Genomic DNA, 23,562 nt, shown 5'->3' on the forward strand with positions numbered 1-23,562 from the left:
CATCTGGATTGGTTCCATAAATTAGCTATGGTAAATAATACTGCAATAAACATAGTTGTCGTGGTAACTTTAGTGTGGTCTTGTTTGTAAATAGTTGGGTAAATGCCCAAAAGTGGGTTTGCTGGGACATAGGGGAGCTCAATATGGAGTCTTTTGAGGAACCTTCATACTACTTGTCAAAGTAGTTGAACAAGTTTACATTCCCACCAACAATGAAGTAAGGATCCCTCTGTCCACATCCCCTCCATAATCTGTTGTTATTAGAGTTCTGGATTTTTGCCATTCTAACTGGGGTGAGATGGTATCTCAATGTTGTTTTGATTTGTATTTCTTTGATGGCTAGGAGGTTGAGCATTTCTTTCTTCTTCAGAGAAGTTTCTCTTTAAGTCTTTAGCTCACTTATTTATTGGGCAATTGTTTCTTTGTTGGGGGATTGAATTTTTTGAGTTCCAAGTATATTTTATGTATGAGACAACTGTCTTTTGTATGGCTAGTGAAGATCTTCTCCCAATCAGTAGGCTTTATATTGATCTTGCTAGCTATGTCCTTTGCCATGCAGAAGCTCTGCAACTTCATGCAATCCCATTTATCCAACCTTTCTTTGATTTGTTGTGTTTCCGGATTCTTATTAAGAAAATTACAGCCTGTGCCAACAAGACTTAGGGTTTTTCCTATTCCATCCTGTAACGTTTTCAGTGTCTGGTTTGACTCCAAGTTCTTTGATCCATTTGGAGTTGATTCTGGTGCAGGGTGATATAGAAGGATCTAGCTTTAATTTTCTACAAGTAGTTAACCAATTTTGCCAGCACCATTTACTGAAGATGCTGTCTTTCTTCCATTCTATTTTTTTAGCTCTCTTATCGATGATTAGATGACTATAGGTCTGTAGGTACATTTCTGGATTTTCAATTCTATTCCATTGGCCATGAGGTTTGTTCTTGGCCAGTACCAAGCTGTTTTGATTACTATGATTTTAAAGCAGAGTTTGAAATTTGGTATTGATATTCCTCCAGCAGCGTTCTTTCCATTGAGGAGTGTTTTTGCTATTTGGGTTCTTTTAGTGTTCCATATGAATTTTTGGATTGCCTCTTCTATTTCCTTGAAGAATGAGGTTGGAATTTTGATAGGTATTGCATTGAATTTGTAGATAGCCTTGGAAAGTATTGCCATTTTCACGAGGTTGATCTTTCCAATCCAGGAGCATGGGAGGTTTTGCTACTTTATAAGTTCTGTTTTGATTTCCTTTTCAAGTTCTTTAGGTTTGCATCATAGAGGATCTTCACTTCTTTGGTTACCTTAATTCCTAGGTATTTTGTTTTTCGTGGGGCTATTACAAATGGTGTTCCTTTCCTAATTTCATCAACACTTTTCTCATTGATGGCATACAGAAAAGCCATTGATTTTTGAGGGTTAATTTTATACCCTGCTACTTAAGAAACAACTGGCCAATAAATAAGTGGGCAAAAGACTTAAAGAGAAACTTCTCTGAAGAGGGAAGAAGGATGGCCAATAGACACATGAAGAAATGCTCAACCTCCCTAGCCATCAAACCAACACTGAGATAACCACCTCACTCCAGTTAGAATGGCTATAACCAAGAACTCTATTAACAACAGATGCTGGAGGGGATGTGGACAGAAGGGAACCTTACTGCATTGTTGGTGGTAGTGTAAACTTGTTCAACCACTTTGGAAAGTAGTATAGAGGTTCCTCAAAAGACTCCACATAGAGCTCCCCTATGACCCAGCAATCCCACTTTTGGGCCTTTAGCCAAATGTTTACAAACAAGATCATACTAAAGCTACCAGTATGACTATGTTTATTGCAACATTATTTACTATAAGTTAGGTATGGAACCAACCCAGATGTCCTCAGTAGATGAATGGATCAAGAAAATGTAGTGTATAAACCCAATGGATGAACCCTAAGATATGTATTCAATTGTTTTTTTTCTGTCATGTGATTGTTTCTAACACATTTATAAGATTATCTCTTTGTTGCTTTGTATGTCCCTCCCCCACAGTATAACCCCTGCTTTCACTGTATTTGATGTCGTTATAATTAGTGGAGGGGAAGGGGAAAAACAAATCGTTTAAATAGGGATACAGGTGGACCCATTGAAACAATGAGATGTACAAGTCATTATGTCGAAAACGAACTTTATAACTTTCATGCGGCGGGGGGGGGGCGGTGGAGGGACCTGGCGTATTGGGGACGGGGGGGGGGGGGAGGATGGGAAGGGATGGAAAGGGGAAACAAAGGAGAAGGCTACAATGCTTGATAAGAAATGTACTCATTATCTTGCCCATGTAATTGTAACTCCTCTGTACAATATTTTCACAATAAAAAAATAAAATAAATCAATGGCTTTTCTGTATGCCAACAATGAGAATAGCATTGATTTAATCAGGATAGCTATTCCATTCATAATAGCCTCATAAAAGGAAAATACTTAGGATTTAACTTAACCAAAGAAGTGAAGGTCCTCTAGGATGAAAATTTTAAAAACCTGAAAAGAAAATCAAAACAGAACTTAGAAAGTCGCAAAACCACCCATGCTCCTGGATTGGAAGGATTAACATCGTCTTTTCATTTTCTTATCCAGTCTCTTATATCATAGCTTTAATTTTCATTGTAGGAGTCTTTACTGATCTTTTCTTAGATTGAGAGTCCTCGGTATTTGTTTTGGGAAGCCACCATTTAAGGGTATACATGAAGTTTAGTCCTAATTCACAAAAGGAGATGTTTCTTTTCAAACTCTAAGTAGATTGTCTTTAAGTTTTATTTTTTGTAATACTTTAAGATTTTAATAGAGTGTATAGTTAAAAATTAATTTCATTATGTTAGTTTTATGTGAGCATATAAAGTCTTTTTTTTCTAAATGTCTGATATCCATTACATTTTATTTTCTCTAAACATTTTAAACCATCCTAATGGTCTTTATTGCTATAATCTGCTCCATTCATATGAAATTTCCAATGTTTGATATAATATATGTAACCTATTTTAAAGCAACAAAAATCAGATAAAAGGATACGAAATTTGATTCTCAATACCACACACACAAACACAGACACACACACAAACACACACAACACAGAAAATAGGTAAACCATGACTCGAGGACCAAATCCATCCTGTTTCTTATGAATAAAGTTTTATTGTAACACAAATAAACATAGCACATATGGCTACATTTTCCTTGTTCCCTTTTTACCTATGTTCTTCTACCTATTTATCTATGAATTTTTCCTTTACATGCATTTACTTTCTCCTTATCTCCCATTTATCCAATCTTACTTCAACACATCAACCCATCCATGTGTATATTCTTTCATTTCTCCATTTAATAGAAAAATGTTGTGTAAGATTACAGAAATCCTAAGAAAATATTAGCAAAGGCTACAAAATACTATGCAGATTCAATGAAACCACATATTCTCCCAATAACTACCCATCATACAATGAGGATTCAGTATTTTACTAAATAATATAAACTCAATTCTATTAATGAAATGCCTTAAATTAACAAGGGATATAGTAAAAATATATCAGTGAAAACATGAATATTTTGATATCTTGATTACCATACTGAGGAACTTGAAAATTAATTACATTTTCATTTGTTAAACATTATGCCCTGAACAAAAAAATACACACAATATTTTGTCAAATATTGTTATATTGTAAACTAAAATTTTAAATTATACAAAGTTATAGTACATTACATATACATTTACATATTAGAAATGTAAAAATAAAAATTGGTTTGAAGTCAAACTGGGGAAAAAATGTTTCAGACTCTGATTTCCAAAAAGAGACATACAGCTAAAAGTGGAGTTGTGAGTCAAATGGTAAAGAAGGATTGAATGAAAGAGTTAAAGGACAATATAGGCCCTGACTACACATATGCATAAATGAATTGAATTAATATGAGAAGAAACATGTAACTAACACTAGTAGAGACAAGAAATGAGTGCAATTGTGTCTATTTCACTTAAACATGTGATTTTGTAAAAATTATATGGAATGGACTAGGTCAAGCTATTTGAACCAAAAAGTGATACTTTTCTTATCAAATTAGGAGTTTTGAAATATGACAAATAAAAATGTTCCTGTTGAACAGATTTTAAGAAACATGTTATTAAGAGATAATCTTATATAATTAATATTCAAAATTCTTTGTGTCAAACAAATGCATAGTGATGAATCAACCATAAAATATAAATGATATTCCAGGCAAGAAGGGCATTACTATTAGGAATAATGGACTTTAATATTAGGAGAAAGTGCAAAACATCTTACACATTGTAATCTTCAATAGAGGCTTAATTTTTGTAACATATACATTTCATTACTAAGTTATATAACGAAAATAGTGTGAAAAGGAAGAGGAAGACAAAGAAGGAGATGGAGTGAATCAAAGAGAAAAAAAGACTGGGACAGAGAGAAAGGTCCCATAAATGAGACTCAGGATAATTTCAAAAGGTGAATGTGTGAATGGAAATATACAAGTATTGAATAAAACAAACTCTAAGTACAACATTAAAGGATGTAAATTTGCGAAGAAGAAAATATTAATGAAATAGTTTGGAGGGCTCTGCAACATGGTGGTGTGCAGACAGGAAGTTAATAAGCTGAAAAATTGAGAAGAGTTATTGAGAAAAACAAGAGTGAAAAGACATTATGAAGAGGAGATAATAGAATTAAGTGCAATTAAAAAGGAGGAAACAAAAATACTGAAGCAAAACTCCAGTTTAAATTGTGATCACCATGACTTGTTGACTACCACTGCTAGGAAAATAAACACTAGATCCTTAGTCTTTGAAATATAAATTCCATGATATAAACTATAACAAAAGGCATAATTTCTGTAGACTTACATCAGACCTTGTCTATACGAATCAAACCAATGTGCTTAATGTTAAGAATGTTTGGTTCTCCTACTGTCTTTCACCCTGAAGCCATATAAAGGATTTCTATTTGGCACTAACAAGATGGTGTAACACTTTGGAGCAAAAATGCATCCCAGTAGGCCAGCACTGGAGGCCAAGATAGAGAAGACCTCCACAGCCACCATGACCTTCCCCTTGGCACTGTGATAGACAGGCAGGAAGGTGAGCCACACACTGCAGAAAACCAGCATGCTGAAGGTCAGGGACTTGGCCTCATTGAAGGTGTCTGGCAGTTTCCTGGCCAGAAAAGCCACAGTGAAGCTGGCCAGGGCCAGGGAGCCCAAGTATCCCAGGACAGAGTAGAAAGCGGTGAGAGAGCCCTTGTTGCACAGGATGATGATATGGCCATGTTCAGAGTGTGCATCAGTGTCCACAAAGGGAGGAGAGGTTCCCAGCCAGAGTCCACAGAGAGTCACCTGGATGAGGGTGCAGATGGGGATGATGAAGTTAGGAACCCCTGATACCAGCAGCCACCTCATCCTTCTTCCTGGGGAAGTGGCCTTGAAGGCCAGGACCACAGTCACTGTTTTGGCCAACACTGTGGAAACAGCCACAGTGAACACAACCCCAAATGTAACCTGCTGCAGGATGCATGTGACTTCGTTGGGATGACCAAGAAACAGCAAGGAACAGAGGAAACAGAAGATGAGGGAGATGAGCAAGATGTAGCTGAGAGCCCTGTTATTGGCCTTGACAATGGCAGTGTCTTGGTGTTTCACAAACACCCCAAGAACAGCAGCAGTTAGCATGGAGAAGCAAAGAGCCATACAAGCCAGAGTTATGCCCAAGGGATCTTCAAATGCCAGGAAACTTGCAGCTCTCAAGAAGCACTGGTTCTTCTGTGTGTTGGCATACTGATGATCTGGACACTTCACACATTGCTCCATATCTGCTGAGACATGTACATTACCATTACTTCTTTTTATGAACCTAATTTTCTTCAAGGATTTTAGGAAATTTTTCATTTAAGTGAAATACTGAGATGTCAGCATTAGTATCATAAAAGCTTTTTTAGTATTTTTCCCAGGCCATAACCACCTCCTGTTTTTATCTTCTTTATTCAGACTTTTGTCATTGCAAGGTAATGTACAGAGGGGTTACAGTTACATAAATAAGGTAATAAGTACTTTTCTTGTCAAACATGTTACCCCTTCCCTCATTTTTCTCCTACTTCCCTTCCCCAGAAAATTTCCCCCACAACTTGTCCAGATCATTTCCAACATACTGTCTCATGCATGTCACTGTTGTATTGGCTCCGACTTTGTCCTTTGTCTCACCATTCTGTTTTTCTCTTCTCTTCCCTAATTCAGATAAACATTTCTAGGTTACAAAAATCAAATACAGTGACAACAGGAGTATACTAAAAGGGGGGAAATATACAAAAGATGCATGAAATCACATAGTACATTAAAAGACCACAATAAAGAAAGACCTCTTCTACCTGTTTCTTGAAGTACCTTTTACTTAGCATCACCTTATATGGTCATATGATCAAAGCGATTGAGCTATTCTGTTTATCTGCTATGATTATCCTAGACATATACTAATTATTGCAAATAAGGGATACTATGGAGCCTATGTTTCTTTGAGTCTGGCTTCCTTCACTTAATACTTTTTCCAAGTTTTTCCATTTCCTTACAAATGGGCTGATGTTTATGCTTCCATCGGTCTTTTTTACTTAAGTGTGTTTTCACTCAATGACTATCACATGTATTGATAATGTAACAGTTGGGCTACTATAACATGTTATTAAATTTTTCTACACTGCTCACTCTCATTAACAGTTCTTCAATCATATTTACATTGTAATTAAACAGCTTAAGTGTCCTCACATGTCTCTGGAAAACATTAATTTTACCCTATGTTACATTATCCTTCATTTCATCTCACTAGATTTGATTTGCCTGCTCACCTTTGAAGCTATGGGCACAGATTAATTTCTCTTGGATATTGTATAGTCATCCTCACTTCTTACACTGAATTTAGCTTACTGGGCCCTTGTCCTATGCCAAGAAGAGTTCTGGGCACTGAGAAATAAACATATGTGAGATCCATGATTCCTGTGTGCATAAAATATTACTTCTAAGATGAACACTCTCCTTAATAAGACTTAGGTTTAACTTCCTGTTAGAGTTTAGACTTTTCCTAATGATTAGTTTTAAGAAAGATTCCTGGTAGCTTTAGTGTGGTCTTGTTTGTAAACATTTGGGTAAATGCCCAAAAGTGGGATTGCTGGGTCATAGGGGAGCTCTATGTGGAGTCTTTTCAAGAACCTCCATACTACTTTCCAAAGTGGTTGAACAAGTTTACACTCACACCAACAATGCAGTAAGGTTCCCAGTTTATTGCAGCGTTATTTATTATAGCTAAGATATGGAACCAACCAAATGCCCCTCAGTAGATGAATGCATCAAGAAAATGTGGTATATATACACAATGGAATTGTATGTCTCCATCAGAAAGAATGCCTTGTCCCATTTGTAAGGAAATGGAAAGCTTGGTAAAAATTATATTAAGTGAAGCAAGCCAAGCCCAAAGAAACATAGGTCCCATGGTTTCCCTTATTTGCAATATCTAGTCTATGTCTGAGTCAAGCAGAAAATGTCCCATAAGATGATGTTAGGAAAATGAACCCTAAGATATGTATTCAAATGTTCTTTTCTTTCATGTATTTGTTTTAATGTATTTATAAGATTATTTCTATGTTGCTTTGTATGTCTCTCCGTCACAGTATAACCCTGCTTTCAAGGTATTTGATGTTGGTATAATTTGTGGAGGGGAGGGGATAAACAAGTCGTTTAAATAAGAACACAGGTCGATCCATTGCAACAATGAGAAGTACAATTTGTCATGTTGAGAAAGAACTTTGCAAAGTTGGTGGGGGGGGAGAATGATAAGGTGGGGGGGCGGGGGGAGTCTGGGAAGTGATGGGAAGGCGAAAGAAAGGAGGAGGCTACAATGCTTGATAAGAAATGTACTCATTATCCCACCCATCTAATTGTAACCCCTCTGTACAGTATTTTTGCAATAAAATAATTTTTTTAAAAAAAAAGAAGGATTCCTGGGGATAACTTTCTGTGCAATAGCCTGGAAACTATAACTAAATATATAATTCAAAGCTGTGATCTTTTATATTACAAATAGTAATACCACAACTTATCAGAATTGAGTTATTAGCAGGGAGAGGAGCATGAGGTCTGTAATCCTAATACACAACTTTTGTATTGACTTGTTTGGATTGAGGAAAACTAGGGAGAAGTAAAGAATTTCTTCATAAGTCACAGACTCACCTGTCCCATTAGCAATCTCATTTTCTGAACAAGGTGTACAATCAAAGCAACAGGCAGCTTTTTCTTCCTGAGGAGATTTTCTGAATCCAGGACCACAACTCTCACTGCAGACAGACTGAGGAGTCTGAGGAAAGGCAGGAGTGTGCCAGTGACTGTTCAGATTCATATAGAACATTGCAAAAATCCATTGTTTTAAGGAATGTGATTTTGAGGATAATAATTTAGGCAGGTAATTGCAGCCAATTAATTGAATTCTGTTTTATATTTCATATTCCATGATTTCCAAAGGCTATGTGCTACAACTTTGATCTAGCCTGTTGAATCACTGAAAGGTATGGAATCTTTAAAAGGCTGAAGGTTGTTGTGAGAAAGTAATTTAAGTGTACTGGGCTATGGATTTTTCTTGAATTCATTCCATTATATTTTGTAACCTACTAATATGTGACATGGGAAAGAGCAAGTAGGAAACCACTTTATAGGGTTATGTGAACCCCAGGGTCATCTTATCTTTCTCTTTTTTCCCCAGTAGCCATGACATGGGACTTCATCACAGATGCCTTCAATGATTCATCTTAACCAAAGGTGAATAAATAGCAAATCAATTAACCATTAAATAAACCTTCGCAGAAAGCAGCAAAAGAAAGCTTTCAACCACATGAATTACATCCTCAGGTACTTTATCACAGTGTTAGATACCTACTGACATAAATCAAATTCACATCCTATGATAATATTCAAAATCAACATGTAGAAACACATTTAACTCTTTTGTATCTGATCCTGGGACTTGAACTCAGGCCTTGACACTGGACTTCAGCTATTTTCACTCAAGGATAGCATTCTCCTACCTGAGTCACAGCTCTACTTCCAGGTTTTGGTTAGTTAATTGGAGATAAGCGTCTCACAGAGTTTCCAGTGTGAGCTGAATCTAAGCTATGCTATTCCAATCTCTGCACTATTAGCTGCTAGGATTATAAGAGAAATTTGCTGTCACTGAGACAGGTATGAATTTGAAGGTGACCCTTCTAATGTGTGTCCTTAAAATTATTAGAATTAGATCCTACTCACCCCTGTAGTTCCAATGGCCCACTCTACCATATCTTCAGATAAAGACATTTGATTGCCATGTGGAGCATATGGAGAAAACTTTCCTACTTTCACCTCAAGTGCAAGACCCTCTGGAAAATTCCAAATGTTCAGAATGTCATATTCTGTCTCCAGTTGTCTTTTCTCATCCCAAATCACTTGATCTCTAGTACGATTATAAAACTGGATGCTCTTCAGGAAAGTGTGCAGCTAAAAGAGACATTATCTTATAGTGAAGTACATCCCAGAGTTAAGACAAAAAACCTGAAGTAAGAAACACTCCTGATTGCCTTTAATCTCTGATTCTGAATTCAAAAAGAGTAATGACACAAAATGAATTGTCTCAGAAGAAAAATCTATGGAGAAATAAATAATCACTCTGAAAAATAATCTTTACTGGTCACTTAGAAAAGGAGTAGAAAAACTTTTTCCACAGATATCAGTTTACTCGATCTTGCCCTAACCATTATTTTATGAATATTTATAATTTCAAGTTGCTAAAGGTTTAATTCCAAAAGTTGAATAAAAATTGGTCTCTCATGAAAAATACAGATAATTCTGTTCATAATGTCATCCTTTGTTTTGATTGAAGGAAAGTATAGGGAGAAGCTCAATTTGCAGTTTCCAAAATACTAGGTATTAACATGATGAGTTATTAGTAACTAAAGGAATTCATAATCCAACTGGAGTTGGCTGATGGTTGTAAACTGAGCTGTGCAGGTGGCTCAGACAAGAGGATCAGGCTTGGAGCCCAGCCTGTGCAGAAAAATTAGAGAGAACCATGTCTCCAAAAACAATTCTGAAAAAAACAGAAGAAATGCTGTGTTCAAGTAGTTGAGCACTAGCCTTGAGTACATAGACACTCAGGGACATAGCCCAGGTAGTGTGTTCACCTCCCTGCACTGGCCAAAATAGCTTACAGAAAAGTGGAATATGTTTTACCTTGTTACTCGCCTGTTGTTTTCTTACCAGCATATCCACACATGTTACCTTAATTACATGGACACGTAAAGAATCACGTAAGGTTTTGATAAGCAAATGAAATGTTTACTTTTTGAATGTGAGTCTATATTCAAATTTGTACTCCTATTAATTTCTGATAATAAAAAGGAAAAGCAAAACTGTTGAGAAAATTGCTTTAAATACAGCAATATTAATTAATTCAACAACTAAATTAGTATGACATATGAATACAAACATATATTTATATTTGTGTATATAAACACAAGTCATATATATACAAGTAAAGAAACAAGCAGACATACATACACAAATATTTAATTAATAAAGTAAGGATCCCTTCTAGAAAGTGCCCTTGCTCTTAAAGTGTACTCCACCATAGATACTCCTCCATAGAAGAATTACCTCTTCTGGGGAAGGCACTCTTTGTTTTCTATTTCCCATTGTTTGAACTTCTCTTTGATGAAGAAACATCTCATGCAGAGCCTGGGCCACAGCATGCACAGCATTGTATATATTGTAACTGTCTCCAGACATAGTCATTTCAAAAATATGCACTGGCAACCAATCCAAAGAGGCATCATGAGCACAGTTGTCCCATGTAATACAGTCAGACTCAGAATCTGAGCAATTAAAAGAGAGAAACCACAGCCTGGCAAGAAAAATGTCTTCTGGGTATTTGGAAGGCTTAACTGCCTTGACAAATTCTGTGAATCCAGAAACTTCGACATGATGGTGTGTAAAAATAAGAGGTATATGCAATGAGCCTAGCATGAAGTATTTCCTTTTCATGGTGAAATCCCACTGAGAGTTCACAATACAAACTTTACCAAGTATAAAAATTTGCTCGATAAATATCACTAAAGCTATCAGTGAATCATTATCACCATATATGATGAGGACACTTGCTGAAGATAGATTTATCTCTTTATGAACTGCCATTAGTTTGAATATATATGATGTATCTTGGGTTGAGATCATTAGCTCATAGGCTACACAAACTCTGTTTTTGGCCATCTCTTCTTTCAATTCAGCAAGAATCCAAGCACCATTCTCATCTTGTGAGGTCAATAGTCCCACCCAGTTCCAGCTGAAGTGAAGCAGTAAGGAGACCATGGCAATGGCTATTGATGAGTCCTTTGGTGCCATCTGATAGAGAGCAGGAAACTTGTTATGGTCACTCAGGGCATGATCAAAAGGCCCAAAGGTAAGCTAAAGTAAAAGAAAATTGGATACTCCATGAATGAGAAGATTTCCATGCATTATAATTTCAATCTTGAATTATTTTACGAACCAATTGAAGTAGATGGAAGGTAGATTTTGTTTTATTTTTTGAAAAAATAATTTAATTGTTTTTGAAATGTTGCACAACATATCAACTGACTTGTAATTGTCTTGATATTTGTCACTATTTCCATCAACTCTTCCCATCTATATCAACCTCACACACTCCTAATTCCATTTTCTTATATACCCATTGTATATCATATTTCTTTTCCCCCCCATCCACTCCATATTTCTTTGCATTTTCCCCCTAATATCTACCCCACTCTGACAAGATATGCTTCACCATTTTGGTGTTCATTTTCATACTGTCAATAGGTGAGAAAAGTTACACCTTGGAGTTCCACCGTTGTGTATACCTTACTTTAGTCAGATTAATCATGTATATATGTAAGTGGCTACAGTGTGTTCCATACTTATTTCATATGACATATTCATATTTTAGATCGAACTTTCACATATTTACCCTTTCTCATTCTGAAACTGATTTACTTCACTCAATATAGTAAGTTTTCTGTGCCTGCATGCATGCATGTGTATGTGTGTGTGTGTGTGTGTGTGTGTGTGTGTGTGTGTGTGTGTGTGTGTGTGTGTGTGAATGCCAGAGGAACAATCTAATGGCTTTTAGCTCTTCCTTGGCAATTTACCTCAAGACTTGTGTTCACCAATGGACTCACACATTCACCTTGTGCCATTTGATATTTAATTTGGGATACATGTTTCCTTATTAGTTAGGAATACTGCTGTGAGCAATCAGTACCCTCTCAATATATCTTCACACTGCTATACCATTTTCCATTTCCTAATGTATTAATGATAATTATTGATAAGTCTTGAAATAATAAATTATCCATTTGTCAGCTCAAATCTTCTCTCTTTTTCCAAAGTGTGAAAATATATATTTCCAAATATCTTTGAGTAAATACTCCCTGATACCACAGAACTTGATGGGTTCATAAATAGAATATCTTCCTATCATTCTCTTCTAACATCTGAAATGCCACAAATTAGACATTATTATATCCTTCCACACTTTGCACCCTCACCTGTGGAAATCTGTAGAGTCCTAATAATGTCCCAATCTGGTCAGATGTTATTCCTGATGGTCCTGTAAGTACTGCTATAGACCTGCTTTCTCTCATGCAGGAGTAGTTTGGAATCTGGTACTTCCCAAAGAGACAAGTGAAGGGATTCTTAAACATTGTCCAAGTTCTGAATTCAACATCATAAATATCAAATCCCAAAGTCATGTTATGTAAAAGATCAGGATTTTTATTGATCTCCTCAATAGCAAAAGCCAAGGCCAAAACACTCTGATAGTTCTTGAAGATAAACCTGCATAATGAGCAAATAATTTGAGGAGGAATATTCCAAAACCTAAGACTATGATACATTAAATGCTTGCTTCCTTGTTAAGGAATATCTTAAAATATTACCTCAATTAGAATGGAATATGAATGTAGTGTTTTATGCTTGTATAAAGATCTAGGTAAACTGGGCTAGGAAGCTTGCTCAGTGATACAGTGCTTGCCTTGAGTTCAATTCCTCACTGCCACATAAACAGAAAAAGTTGGATGTGACACTGTGGCTCAAGTAGTAGACTGCTAGCCTTGAGCCGAAGAGCTCAGGGACAGTACCCATGGCCAGAGTTCAAGATCCATGACCGGAAAAAAAGATCTAGTTAATGACATGAAGGTCATTTCTCATGAATGACATTCAGATACTTATTTAAATTGAGGAAGAGATTGTTTTCCCCTTTACCACATGCACTACAGGGAAAGGCTGTTGTCTTGGATTTGGTTTATATCAGAAAGCATATGTTTGTTGTATTTCATTTATATTAGGGCAACTGGACATACCTGTATGGAAAATAATTTTTGTGTTTTCAGTCACCCAGTTTGTTATGTGTTTAGAGGCATGTCAGGATAACTAAAGAATATTTAATTTAACTGCAATATTCAGAATCAAAATGTTATTTATGAATGATTGTATAGCAGCTCTGCTCACAGACCAACATATTGAATAGCTCTTATGAATAACAACCAGAAAAAGAGCTGAACTATTGGGGGCAAAGATTTTATTTTTATTTATCTAACACAATGAAATGGATGCATCCAATTTCAAGGAACTCATTTTGCAGACAGGAAATTATGACATGAGGATTGAGAACAGAATTGTAGGTAAGCTTTGTATAGATATCCCAATTCCAAGGATCCATGGTAAAATGTGTTGATCACTACTATCTTCCAAATATATTTAGATTGAGATATTGTAAAGGAAGCAATAGAGCAAAATAGAAAGGATCAAAGTACTTTTCCTTCTTTTATTTTTTGTCTATGTGAAACAAGGATTTGTGTGAATGTCTGTTTGTGTTTGTGTGTATTTACATGCAAGCTGAGATTGCGTGGGCATATTCTCATATTCTAACGAATCTAATATAATGAAATCAAACTGGTATTGTTTAAAAGGAAACAAGAAGGCATATTGGATATAATAAGGGAAAGGATCAATTGTTCAATCTATACTATAGGTATATGTGAAAAGATCACGATCAAAATCTGTCATATTCAAAAAGTTCTAAACAGAAGAAATTAGTAAGTTTATGGAAAATTTAATTGAACATACACATATGGAAGAATAAAATGTAGGAATGAAGATGTGGGAAAATTTTGTCAAAAGTTTATGAGAGGGGGCTGGGAAGATGGCTCAGTGGTAGAGTGCTTGCCTTGCATGCCTGAGGCCCTGGGTTCGATTCCTCAGCACCACATAAGAAAAAAAAAGCCGGAAGTGGCACTGTGGCTACGCTAGCCCTACGCTAGCCTTGAGCTGAAGAGCTGAGGGACAGCGCCCAGGCCCAGAGTTCAGGCCCTACGACGGGACCAAAAAAAAAAAAGTTTATGAGAGGATTTTCTCAAAGTAACAAAGTAACAGTCCTAAAGATGAAATGATTATCAAATTTTGTACATGACATCTACAACAAGCTGTCTTAGCATGAAGCTCCCACAACTGAAATACATATACAGGGATAATTCTTTAAAGTATAACAAAAATGTGACTCATATTCATATAGGTGTGTACGAATTTCTATAATAGCTTAGTAGAGTCCATATAAGTCAACAAAACATGGCAAGAGCTCTTTACAGTTCTGAAGATAAAAAATTTAAATTGTCCAACAAGAGTATTGCATCTAGTAATGCTAACCTGTAGAAATGGAGGAAGGATAAAAATGTTCCCAGAAAAGCACAGTTAATAGAATGTATCTGCATTAAACCCTTCCTACATGAAATATTAAAGTCAGTTTTTCAGACCCCAAAACAGAAACATTAATGAATAAGAAAGATATACAAGAATATATACCCTGTTTCCTGTGAACACAATAAAACTTGATTAGATGAGCCTCACATACACCTAGAGAACACTTCACCCAATGTCTGAATTAACCATCTCTCACCAACATATTGAGCATTCTACAGGAGAGATCGTGGGATAGGAAACAAAAGAGGCAGAAATAAAAAGTATGAAAATAGCTGGGTGCCATTGGCTAAATTCTAGCTACTCATGGAGCTGAAATCTGAGCAACATGGTTCAAAGCCAGCCCCTGCAGGAAAGTCCATGAGACACTTATCTCCACATAACCACCAGGAAACAGGAAGTGGCAATGTGGCTCAAGTGATAGAGCACTCTCTTTAAGCAAAAGCATGCAGGAAACTTGCCCAAGTCCAGAGTTCAAGCACCATGACCTACCAAAAATCAAAAAAATAAATAAATAAATGTCATTTAAAATACATTGAAGTAAGCCAGGCCCAAAGAAACAACATCCCATGGTATCTATTATTTATAACAACTAGTACGTGTTTATGACAAGGCCAAAGCCATGTACATATGATCATATTAGATGATGTTAAGTAAAATGAACCCCAAAATAGGGACACAAATATATTTTTTCTTTCTAGCTATTGTTCTAATATATTTATAATGTACCATGTGATTTTTTGTGTCTTTTTATGTTCCCTCCACACAGTATAACCGCTATTGTCACTGTAGTTAATGTTGGTGCCCTACATCTTGTATATACACTTCTCTAACTTGGGGATGGGAAGGGAAAAAACAAAATGCTTACATAAGGAGACAGGTTGACCCATTGTAAAAATAAGATGTACAAAACAATGTTGAAAACGAACTTTTAGGGGGAATAATTTTGGAGTGGGAAGGAAGGGATGGTAGTGGGAAAACAAAGGAGGAAGCAACAAAACTCAATAGGAAATGTACTCATTACATTGCTCAAACTGTAACCCCTCTGTACAACACTTTTCCAATAAAAAACACACAAAATATTATTTAAAATACATTGAGCACATGTGCAAAACCCACTGTGGTAAGGCTAGAAATTAACAAGGAAAAACCAAAAATATTCCCATTATGTTGAAATGAAATGAGTTCTTTTTAAACCAGAAATAAAGCAATTAATTATATTAAAATTTAATTTACTTAAAAGTATACAATTGAATTAAATGATTAATACATGATTAAATGACTTGACTTTCAAGGCAAATTTCAAGAAGTTTAACAATCTTTGGAACAAATAAAAATGAAAACAGAATATCAGTATCTATACATATATAAATACTGCAATGAAATGATACTATCACAACCTTTGCTGAAATCTGGAGTTCAAATGTTGTACTAAAGAACCTGTGCTACATTCAAGCAACTAGAAAAACAAACCCAAAATTACTAGAAAGAATGAAATAATCAAGTAAAAGAAAAAGAATTAGAGACTACCAGAAATAGAAATAATCAATAAAGGAAAAGGAGGATTTACAGGAACATGAATAATAGAGAAAAAACATCATGAACCATAATAGGGAAAAGCAACAAAATTACACATGTGAATCCACACCTCTCATTGTTTTGTATGCCAGAAGTAGTATGGTGAAAATAGCTGTACTACTGAAAAACTATCTATAGTACCCTCAGTACAGACTACATCAAAATTCCTATCACTTCCTTTACAGAAATAGAAAATGAAAACTGAATTTTATGAACAAGGAAATCCTCCATGAGCCAGAGATATTTTAAGACACAAGAACAACACAAAAGCATCTCATGCCTGTTCTTTATTCATCTTGCACAAATGGGGGTGGGGGGAAGGGGTGGGAGATGGGAAGAGATGGGAAGAGGAAACAAAGGAAGAGGCAACATTGCTTGATAAGAAATGAACAATTTACATTACCCACATAATTGTAACACCCCTGTACGATATTTTTACAATTAAAAAAATGACAAAAGAAAAAAACAGATACATGTATCAAAGAAATATAAGACCATAAAGTACTTGCAAACAATAGATATCTTATTCTTGGAGAAGGTGTCAGATAACACATGGTCCAAACATGACACACTTAGCAAGCAGTGGCATTGTGAAACTGGGCATGCATGTGTGAAACACTCAATCTAGACCATATGTATTTTAATCTCAAAATCGATTATTTCTTTATAGAGACATGAACTTTGTAAGTAATAGTGAAAATAAAGGGAAATACAAATACACAGATAACTTAAACAAATTTCAATAGCTCATAAAAGAAGTGGCATAATTATTCCCTGGGTTTGATTAAATGGCAGAATCCTTTGTCTCATTTAAAAGGTCAAAACTTGTACCCCAAGCACTATATATCTCACAGAGGATGAATAATGTAGTGGAAACCAGTTCTAAAATTAAATATTAGATTAGAAAAATCGTGAGTATACAGGAAAAACACTTAAAAGTTAGAAATAGAAAATCATAACAGAAAAATGATACTCAATAATTTGGTTTTTCAGGGCACCCATTAGTTATTTATTAGCCCAGAGAAAAATTAAAGTTTGTGTGATGATACATAAAAATTGAAGTTTAGAGATTCTTCAAGAAATTAAATGTATCTCTACTGGTGGCTTAGACCTGCAATCCTAGCTAAACAAGAAATCAAAAGGAAAGGATCCTGATTCAAAAGGAGCTGTCACAGAAAAGACCATGGCACATTTATTTCCAGTCAATCAGCAGAAAGCCTGAAGTAAGGATATAGTGGTAAAGTACCAGCTTTGAGATAAAAATGTATGCAAAATTCCAAAGTAAGCTAATTATCAATGGCTTATTCCTAGCTAAGTCAAAAAAGTGAAAATGAGTAGAAGAAATTAGAGATAAAAGAGAAAGAACTGATGTGTGACACGATATAGAAATGGTTATAAAAAGCCTGTGTGGTGAGTCACTCCTGTAATCATAGCTTCTTAGGAGGCGAGATCTGAGCATCATGGTTCAAAGCCAGCCCAGGCAGGAAAGACTTTATCTCCAATAAACAACTCATACAACCGGATGTGGGGTTGTGGCTCAAGTGGTAGGGACGCTAGCCTGAGCTGATGAGTTGAGGGACAGCACCCAGGCCCAGTGTTCAAATCCCATGACCAAAACCAAAACCAAAACCAAAAACATAACAAAACAACAAATGAAAGAAATGGTTCTAATACAGTGAATGAATAAAAGCAAAGTATGGAAATACAAAATGAACTAGGTACTTGGCATAAGAAAAATATTGTATCAAAATTGGCAAACATGTGCTAACATCAGTGGACATAGAGGAGTCAAATCTCACACCTACTGATGTCTAACTACAGTGCTCTATTTATCTATGAGGAGAGTTAGCCAATAAATATTTCTATCTGTAGTCAATAGCATGCATAAAATTTTACTAACCCAAATCAGATTTTACTTTGTACTTGGGAATAGAAAAGAAACATTCAACTTCTGAAAACATGCTTCTCAACATGTCTCTATTAAGAGCTTATCAAAAATATTCACATATATATTGGGAAGTTAAAAGAATAAAAATCACCTAAACATGGGTATATAGTGTGGAATATAAAGAATAAGGGAAGTTAGACAGTAGCGCCTCACACCTTCATTCTGAACTACTCATAAGGCTGAGACCTAAGGATCATGGTTTCAAGGCAGCCTGGGAAGGGAGGGCTGAGTCTCTTATCTCCATTTAATCACCAGCAAATGCCAGAAGTGAAGCTGTGGCTCAAGGGCTAGAGCACTAGCCTTCAGCAAAAATGGAACAGCCCACAGGCCCTAATATCCCAGGACCAGTATGAAAGTGAGAAAGATAAACATATCAGGGACATATAAAATGAAGCCATGAATCTTCTATAGCACAGAAGAGAGTAATTCCTATCTTTGCTCTCAATTGTGGGCAGCTGCATCTGGCTGTAGTTGTCATACCAGCACTTAAAAAGCAGTGCCAATGATGGAGACAATGACATTTTTATTTTGCAATAGGAATTAGATGATTTGCTACAATTCCTTGAAGTTCTGTGCAGTCAATTTTCTTTTCTTTTTCCTTTTAGTATTGCCACTTACTAGGGAGAGACTATTACAGTCAGAATTATAAGAATATGGATGTGCACAAGGAAAGAAGAATCATCTTGGTTGGGTAAATTCCCCAGTGAGGAATCTTTCATAACACTGAGCTGCCTGGTAACCTTTCTAAGAGAAAACAACGCCACAAGGCTAAATTTGGAACAGTAACTGCTTGTGTACACTAGCAATGTGTATGTATGTGACTCTGTGTGTATGTGTGTGTGTGTGTATCTGTGTGTGTGCACATGCCTGTGTGCACACCAGTTCTATATCATGAAATCAGTGCCTGAGCTCTGTTCTTGAGCTTTTTGGTTCAAGGCTAACATACTGCCACTTGAGCCACAACTTCATTTTCAGCATTTGGCTGGTTAATTGGAGAAAAAAGTCTCACAGATTTTCTTTTCTGGGTTTCCTAAAACGTCCATCCTCAGATATCAGCTCCATGAGTTGTAAGGATTACAGGCAGGAGCCACCATAAGAAATTTTATCAATATTCTCAATATATAGGTGTTACTAAAGAAAAGTTCTCAGATGTCTGGTGTAGGCAATGCAGTGGCAGCCTTTTAATACAGAACTCAGGCCAGTGACTCCATTTTATTGTAGTAACATCACCTCATTTTCCACAGCTGAAATTGAGGATATACAGGTATGCCACAAAGAGAAGTTACATGGAGGGAAATAGAATCCTCTCCTGCTAACAGACAGAAAATCAAACAACAGAAGATGTAAGACAAAAGAATGAAACTGATCTGCTACAGATGCAATAGTAATGGAGGTCAGTGTAGAGGAGACAGAGATCATTGATGTGTGCACCCACAGTTCCCTCACCAGTCAAACATCCTCAGAACTGTAAATGAAAATAAAATATGAAACAACTCACATCTTGTTCTCTTCTTGCCTGGAAGCATGGCTGTTACTGTGATCTATTCCCAAAGTGTTCAGAGGGAAAAACCCAGTGATCATCACATCTCCATCCATGTGTGCTCGGTGCTTCATGGTAGAAAAGCAACTAGTGCCAGCCAAGGACCTGACAGGGAGGGGAAGATGGAGAAGAAAGAGTGTGAAAGTCAAAGGGCACATCCCTGAAGCCTCTGCCAAGCAGAAATGCTGGTGGGAAGTGAGGCCCACAATTTCAGTTATATGTATTGGTATATCTTTTTATATGTGCATATGTCTTTTTATTGAGAGAGATCTATACTATAGCGCACCTCTAATGAAAGCCTCATGTGAGTCCCCAGAAGTAATATGTAAGACTGTTCCCAGGGGCTCTGCATTTGTAGCCTTGCGTCAGGAAGAAAAACATGGGTTAGAAAACATGTTTGGAAATTTGCCTTCTTCACAGCAGGTGCTGTGATTTTATTCAAGACCACAGATAGTGAGGCCCCAGAGATGGAATTATCTTGGTTGTAGTTTGTCCAAAGTCTGTCTAGAAACTACTTGCATGAAAGTCATTTGGGATGATGCAACTGGCTTGCATGAGGTGATATCATGTCATGTGGATGGTGAAACGGCCACATGGTGGGGCCTGAACTCTGGGCCTGTGCGCTGTCCCTCAGCTCTTCAGCTCTAGGCTAACACTCTACCACTTTAGCCAAGGCGCCACTTCCCGTTATTTTCTTTTTTCTTATGTGGTGCTGAGGAATCGAACCTATGGCCTCAGGCATGCAAGGCAAGCGCTCTACCACTGAGTCACCTGCGTAGCCCCACTTTTTTAGTTTTTAAATTTAAACAATTTTTAAGTCATTGTACAGTGAAGTTGCTCTTTAAGAAAGCAGTTTATGAATACCATATATTACTTCATGAATATCACCCCTGTCAATGTTTAATTCATCCCTCCGCTATCCACCTTTTCCATCTTTTTTCTTTCTCCCAATTTGATTCCTCCGCCCCTTTCCTGGTGTTTTATTTGGCAGAAAGTTGATTTTGCCTTTCTAGGGAATTGTATTATTTGAATTCTTTCAAGTATCTATGGTATTTCAGTTAATACATCTGAATACACCTTGACATCACCTAAACTTTTAATATATAAACTAATTCTAGCTTCCATGCCTAAAGGAAAACATTCATCCCTTGTTTGTCTAGGCCTAACTTATACATCTTTCCAGAATATTACATCTCATTACAAATGGTATATCATAAGCTCTTATGAGTGAACAAAAAATAATTTTATATGTAGACCACATTCTTGGTCCCTTTATCCATTGAAGCACATCTGGGAAGATTCCAGATGTGGTATTTTTATCTATCTATCTATCATCTATCTGTCTGTCTGTCTGTCAGTCGGTCTGTCTGTCTGTCTATCTAGCTGTCTTTCTATCTATCTACATACATATAAAATTTTAAGAGTTTTATCTATTTTCACAATAGTACTTTTCCCAATATATGCCCAATGGATAATTTCTCCTCTTATGGTTTCTACTACTTTGAAAAACCAATGTTTTTTATAGATCTCTTTCACCTCCTTGGTTATATTTATTAATTGATATTTATGATACTTTGTATTAGTTGTATTAGATACTATTTGGAATTTGTTGAATTCCTTGACTTTTCAGCATGTTGATTGCTGGTGTATTATCTACTTTGCTGAATGGGTTTAATGTATGTTTGTGATTATTTCTCACAGATTTCGACTAGTCCATCCATTTCTTGGTAGTGACATATTTAACCTAGTACGTGGCTGTTGGGAGGTGGCACTCTAAAATTGAGTCTACTAAGTACCCATCTTCCAGCATAAGAGCTTAATGTAATCTTCAATGAAAGTATTAGGGGTGTGAGTCCTTAGCACCCCAACCTCACATAGTTCTTACCAAACCAGTGTCTTCTCCTTTGCCAAACTCAACCATCAATTCACAGTGTATACTGCTCTTGCCCATTGCTTCCCTCCTTGGAAGCTGCTGAGCTGTGGTTTCCACACGCAGCTAAAAGGAAAGATAAGAGAAGTAGCTGACCCCAATACCCTGTGACTGGAGGCCACCCACCCTTGAGTGATTAACAAATTTTATGAAGGTGTGTTCATTGCTTCTCTGCTAAGGTCAAGTCTTTCATGGGTTTGTGCTGAAGCTTGTTCAAATCTAGGAATTCAGAAGATGCAACACTTGTGATGGTTGTTGTATTTACCCTACCTGAAATCCACTCCAGAACTGTCAATTGAATCTAAGATACTTTGCTTCCCATTCTCATTTCCTGAGCCTTTCTGCTTTTAGTTATTTTTGAGACTAGCTACTTTACTATAGGATTCCCACAACTTCCATCTTTTTTGGTAGTTAATTATAGTTAAATTGCTCAGTATCTTTCCTGTCCAGGCTGGCTTTGAACTGCATTGCTCAGATCTCAGCTTGGTAAATACCAAGTATTACAGACATGAGTCACCAACATCCAGCTCCCTCTGTGTATTTTTGTGATTCTTTCCCTTCATAGCTGTGAAAAGAAATGGATTTTAATCCTTTTTGTACATTGCCATCAAATCTGTGGTTATTGGCATGCACCACTGTTGTGACTATCACCCACATAGCATTGCCCTGGAACTCTCATTTCCTCAATCCCCACCTCTGACAGAGCTGAGATCAGAGATATCTGCTACCCCACCCAGGCAAGACATTCCAGAAACTTTTTTTTTCCCAGACTGGATTAAGAGAAGAATCTCAACTAGGATTATCAGAGTTTCCCATTCCTTTTTGGCTTAGAATTGATTTTTATATTCCTACAAAAATGCAATGTAATTTTCAGTGAAATAATATTTAATGAACGGTAGCTTTGGATATATAGCCACTTTCTCAATTTTAATTTTGCCATACGCTGAACACAGGATGTCTTTCCATTTTCTCATCCAATGTCTTTTATCATAGCTTAACTTTTCATTGTAGACGTCTTTACAGAACTTTTCATAGGTTTAGAGTCCTAGGTATTTGATTTTCGGAAGCCACCATTAGAAATATATATGAAATGAACTTTGGCTCTTCATTAGTTTTTGAAAAACCAATGTTTTTTATAGATCTCTTTCACCTCCTTGGTTATATTTATTAATTGATATTTATGATACTTTGTATTAGTTGTATTAGATACTATTTGGAATTTGTTGGATTCCTTGACTTTTTGGCATGTTGATTGCTGGAGTATTATCTACATTGTTGAATGAGTTTAACATATGTTTCTGATTATTTGTCACAGTTTTCGTCTAGTCCATCCATTTCTTGGTAGTGACATATTTAACCTAGTAGGAGGTTATTGGGAGGTGGCGCTCTAAAATTGAGTCTATTAAGCAAATTTCGGGTTTCTCCTATTCCAACCTGTAACGTTTTCAGAGTGTGTGCTTTGACTCCAAGTTTTTTTTTTAATTTTATTTTATTTGTGAATATAATGTGCAGAGGGGTTACAATTGCATGGGCAGGATAATGCGTACATTTCTTACCAAGCATTGCGTCCTCCTTTGTTTACGCTTCACATCCCTTCCCAGGCTCTCCCCTCCCTCCCATCCCAATCCTTCTCCTTCCCCCACTTACCCCCTCCCCATGCACCAACATTGTAAAGCTCGTTTTGGACATGACAACTTGTACTTCTCATTGTTGCAACAGGTCCACCTGTATCCTTAAAC

The 23,562-nt window shown here is 36.4% G+C and overlaps 1 protein-coding gene across 1 annotated transcript; it reads right to left on the reverse strand.

Moving 5' to 3' along the window:
• Window positions 1-4,924: 4,924 nt before the first annotated feature.
• Window positions 4,925-21,889, reverse strand: LOC106001613 (vomeronasal type-2 receptor 116-like; the record flags this gene model as incomplete). The annotated part of the gene is made up of 7 exons (XM_013036659.1): window positions 4,925-5,844; window positions 8,246-8,369; window positions 9,314-9,541; window positions 10,697-11,503; window positions 12,622-12,910; window positions 19,852-19,998; window positions 21,768-21,889. Coding segments are annotated over 7 exons (2,637 nt in total), but the record flags the coding sequence as incomplete, so codon positions are not given.
• Window positions 21,890-23,562: the final 1,673 nt, after the last annotated feature.

Source organism: Dipodomys ordii, unplaced genomic scaffold (genome assembly GCF_000151885.1).
Source record: "Dipodomys ordii isolate 6190 unplaced genomic scaffold, Dord_2.0 Scaffold332, whole genome shotgun sequence".
Taxonomy (NCBI): domain Eukaryota; kingdom Metazoa; phylum Chordata; class Mammalia; order Rodentia; family Heteromyidae; genus Dipodomys; species Dipodomys ordii.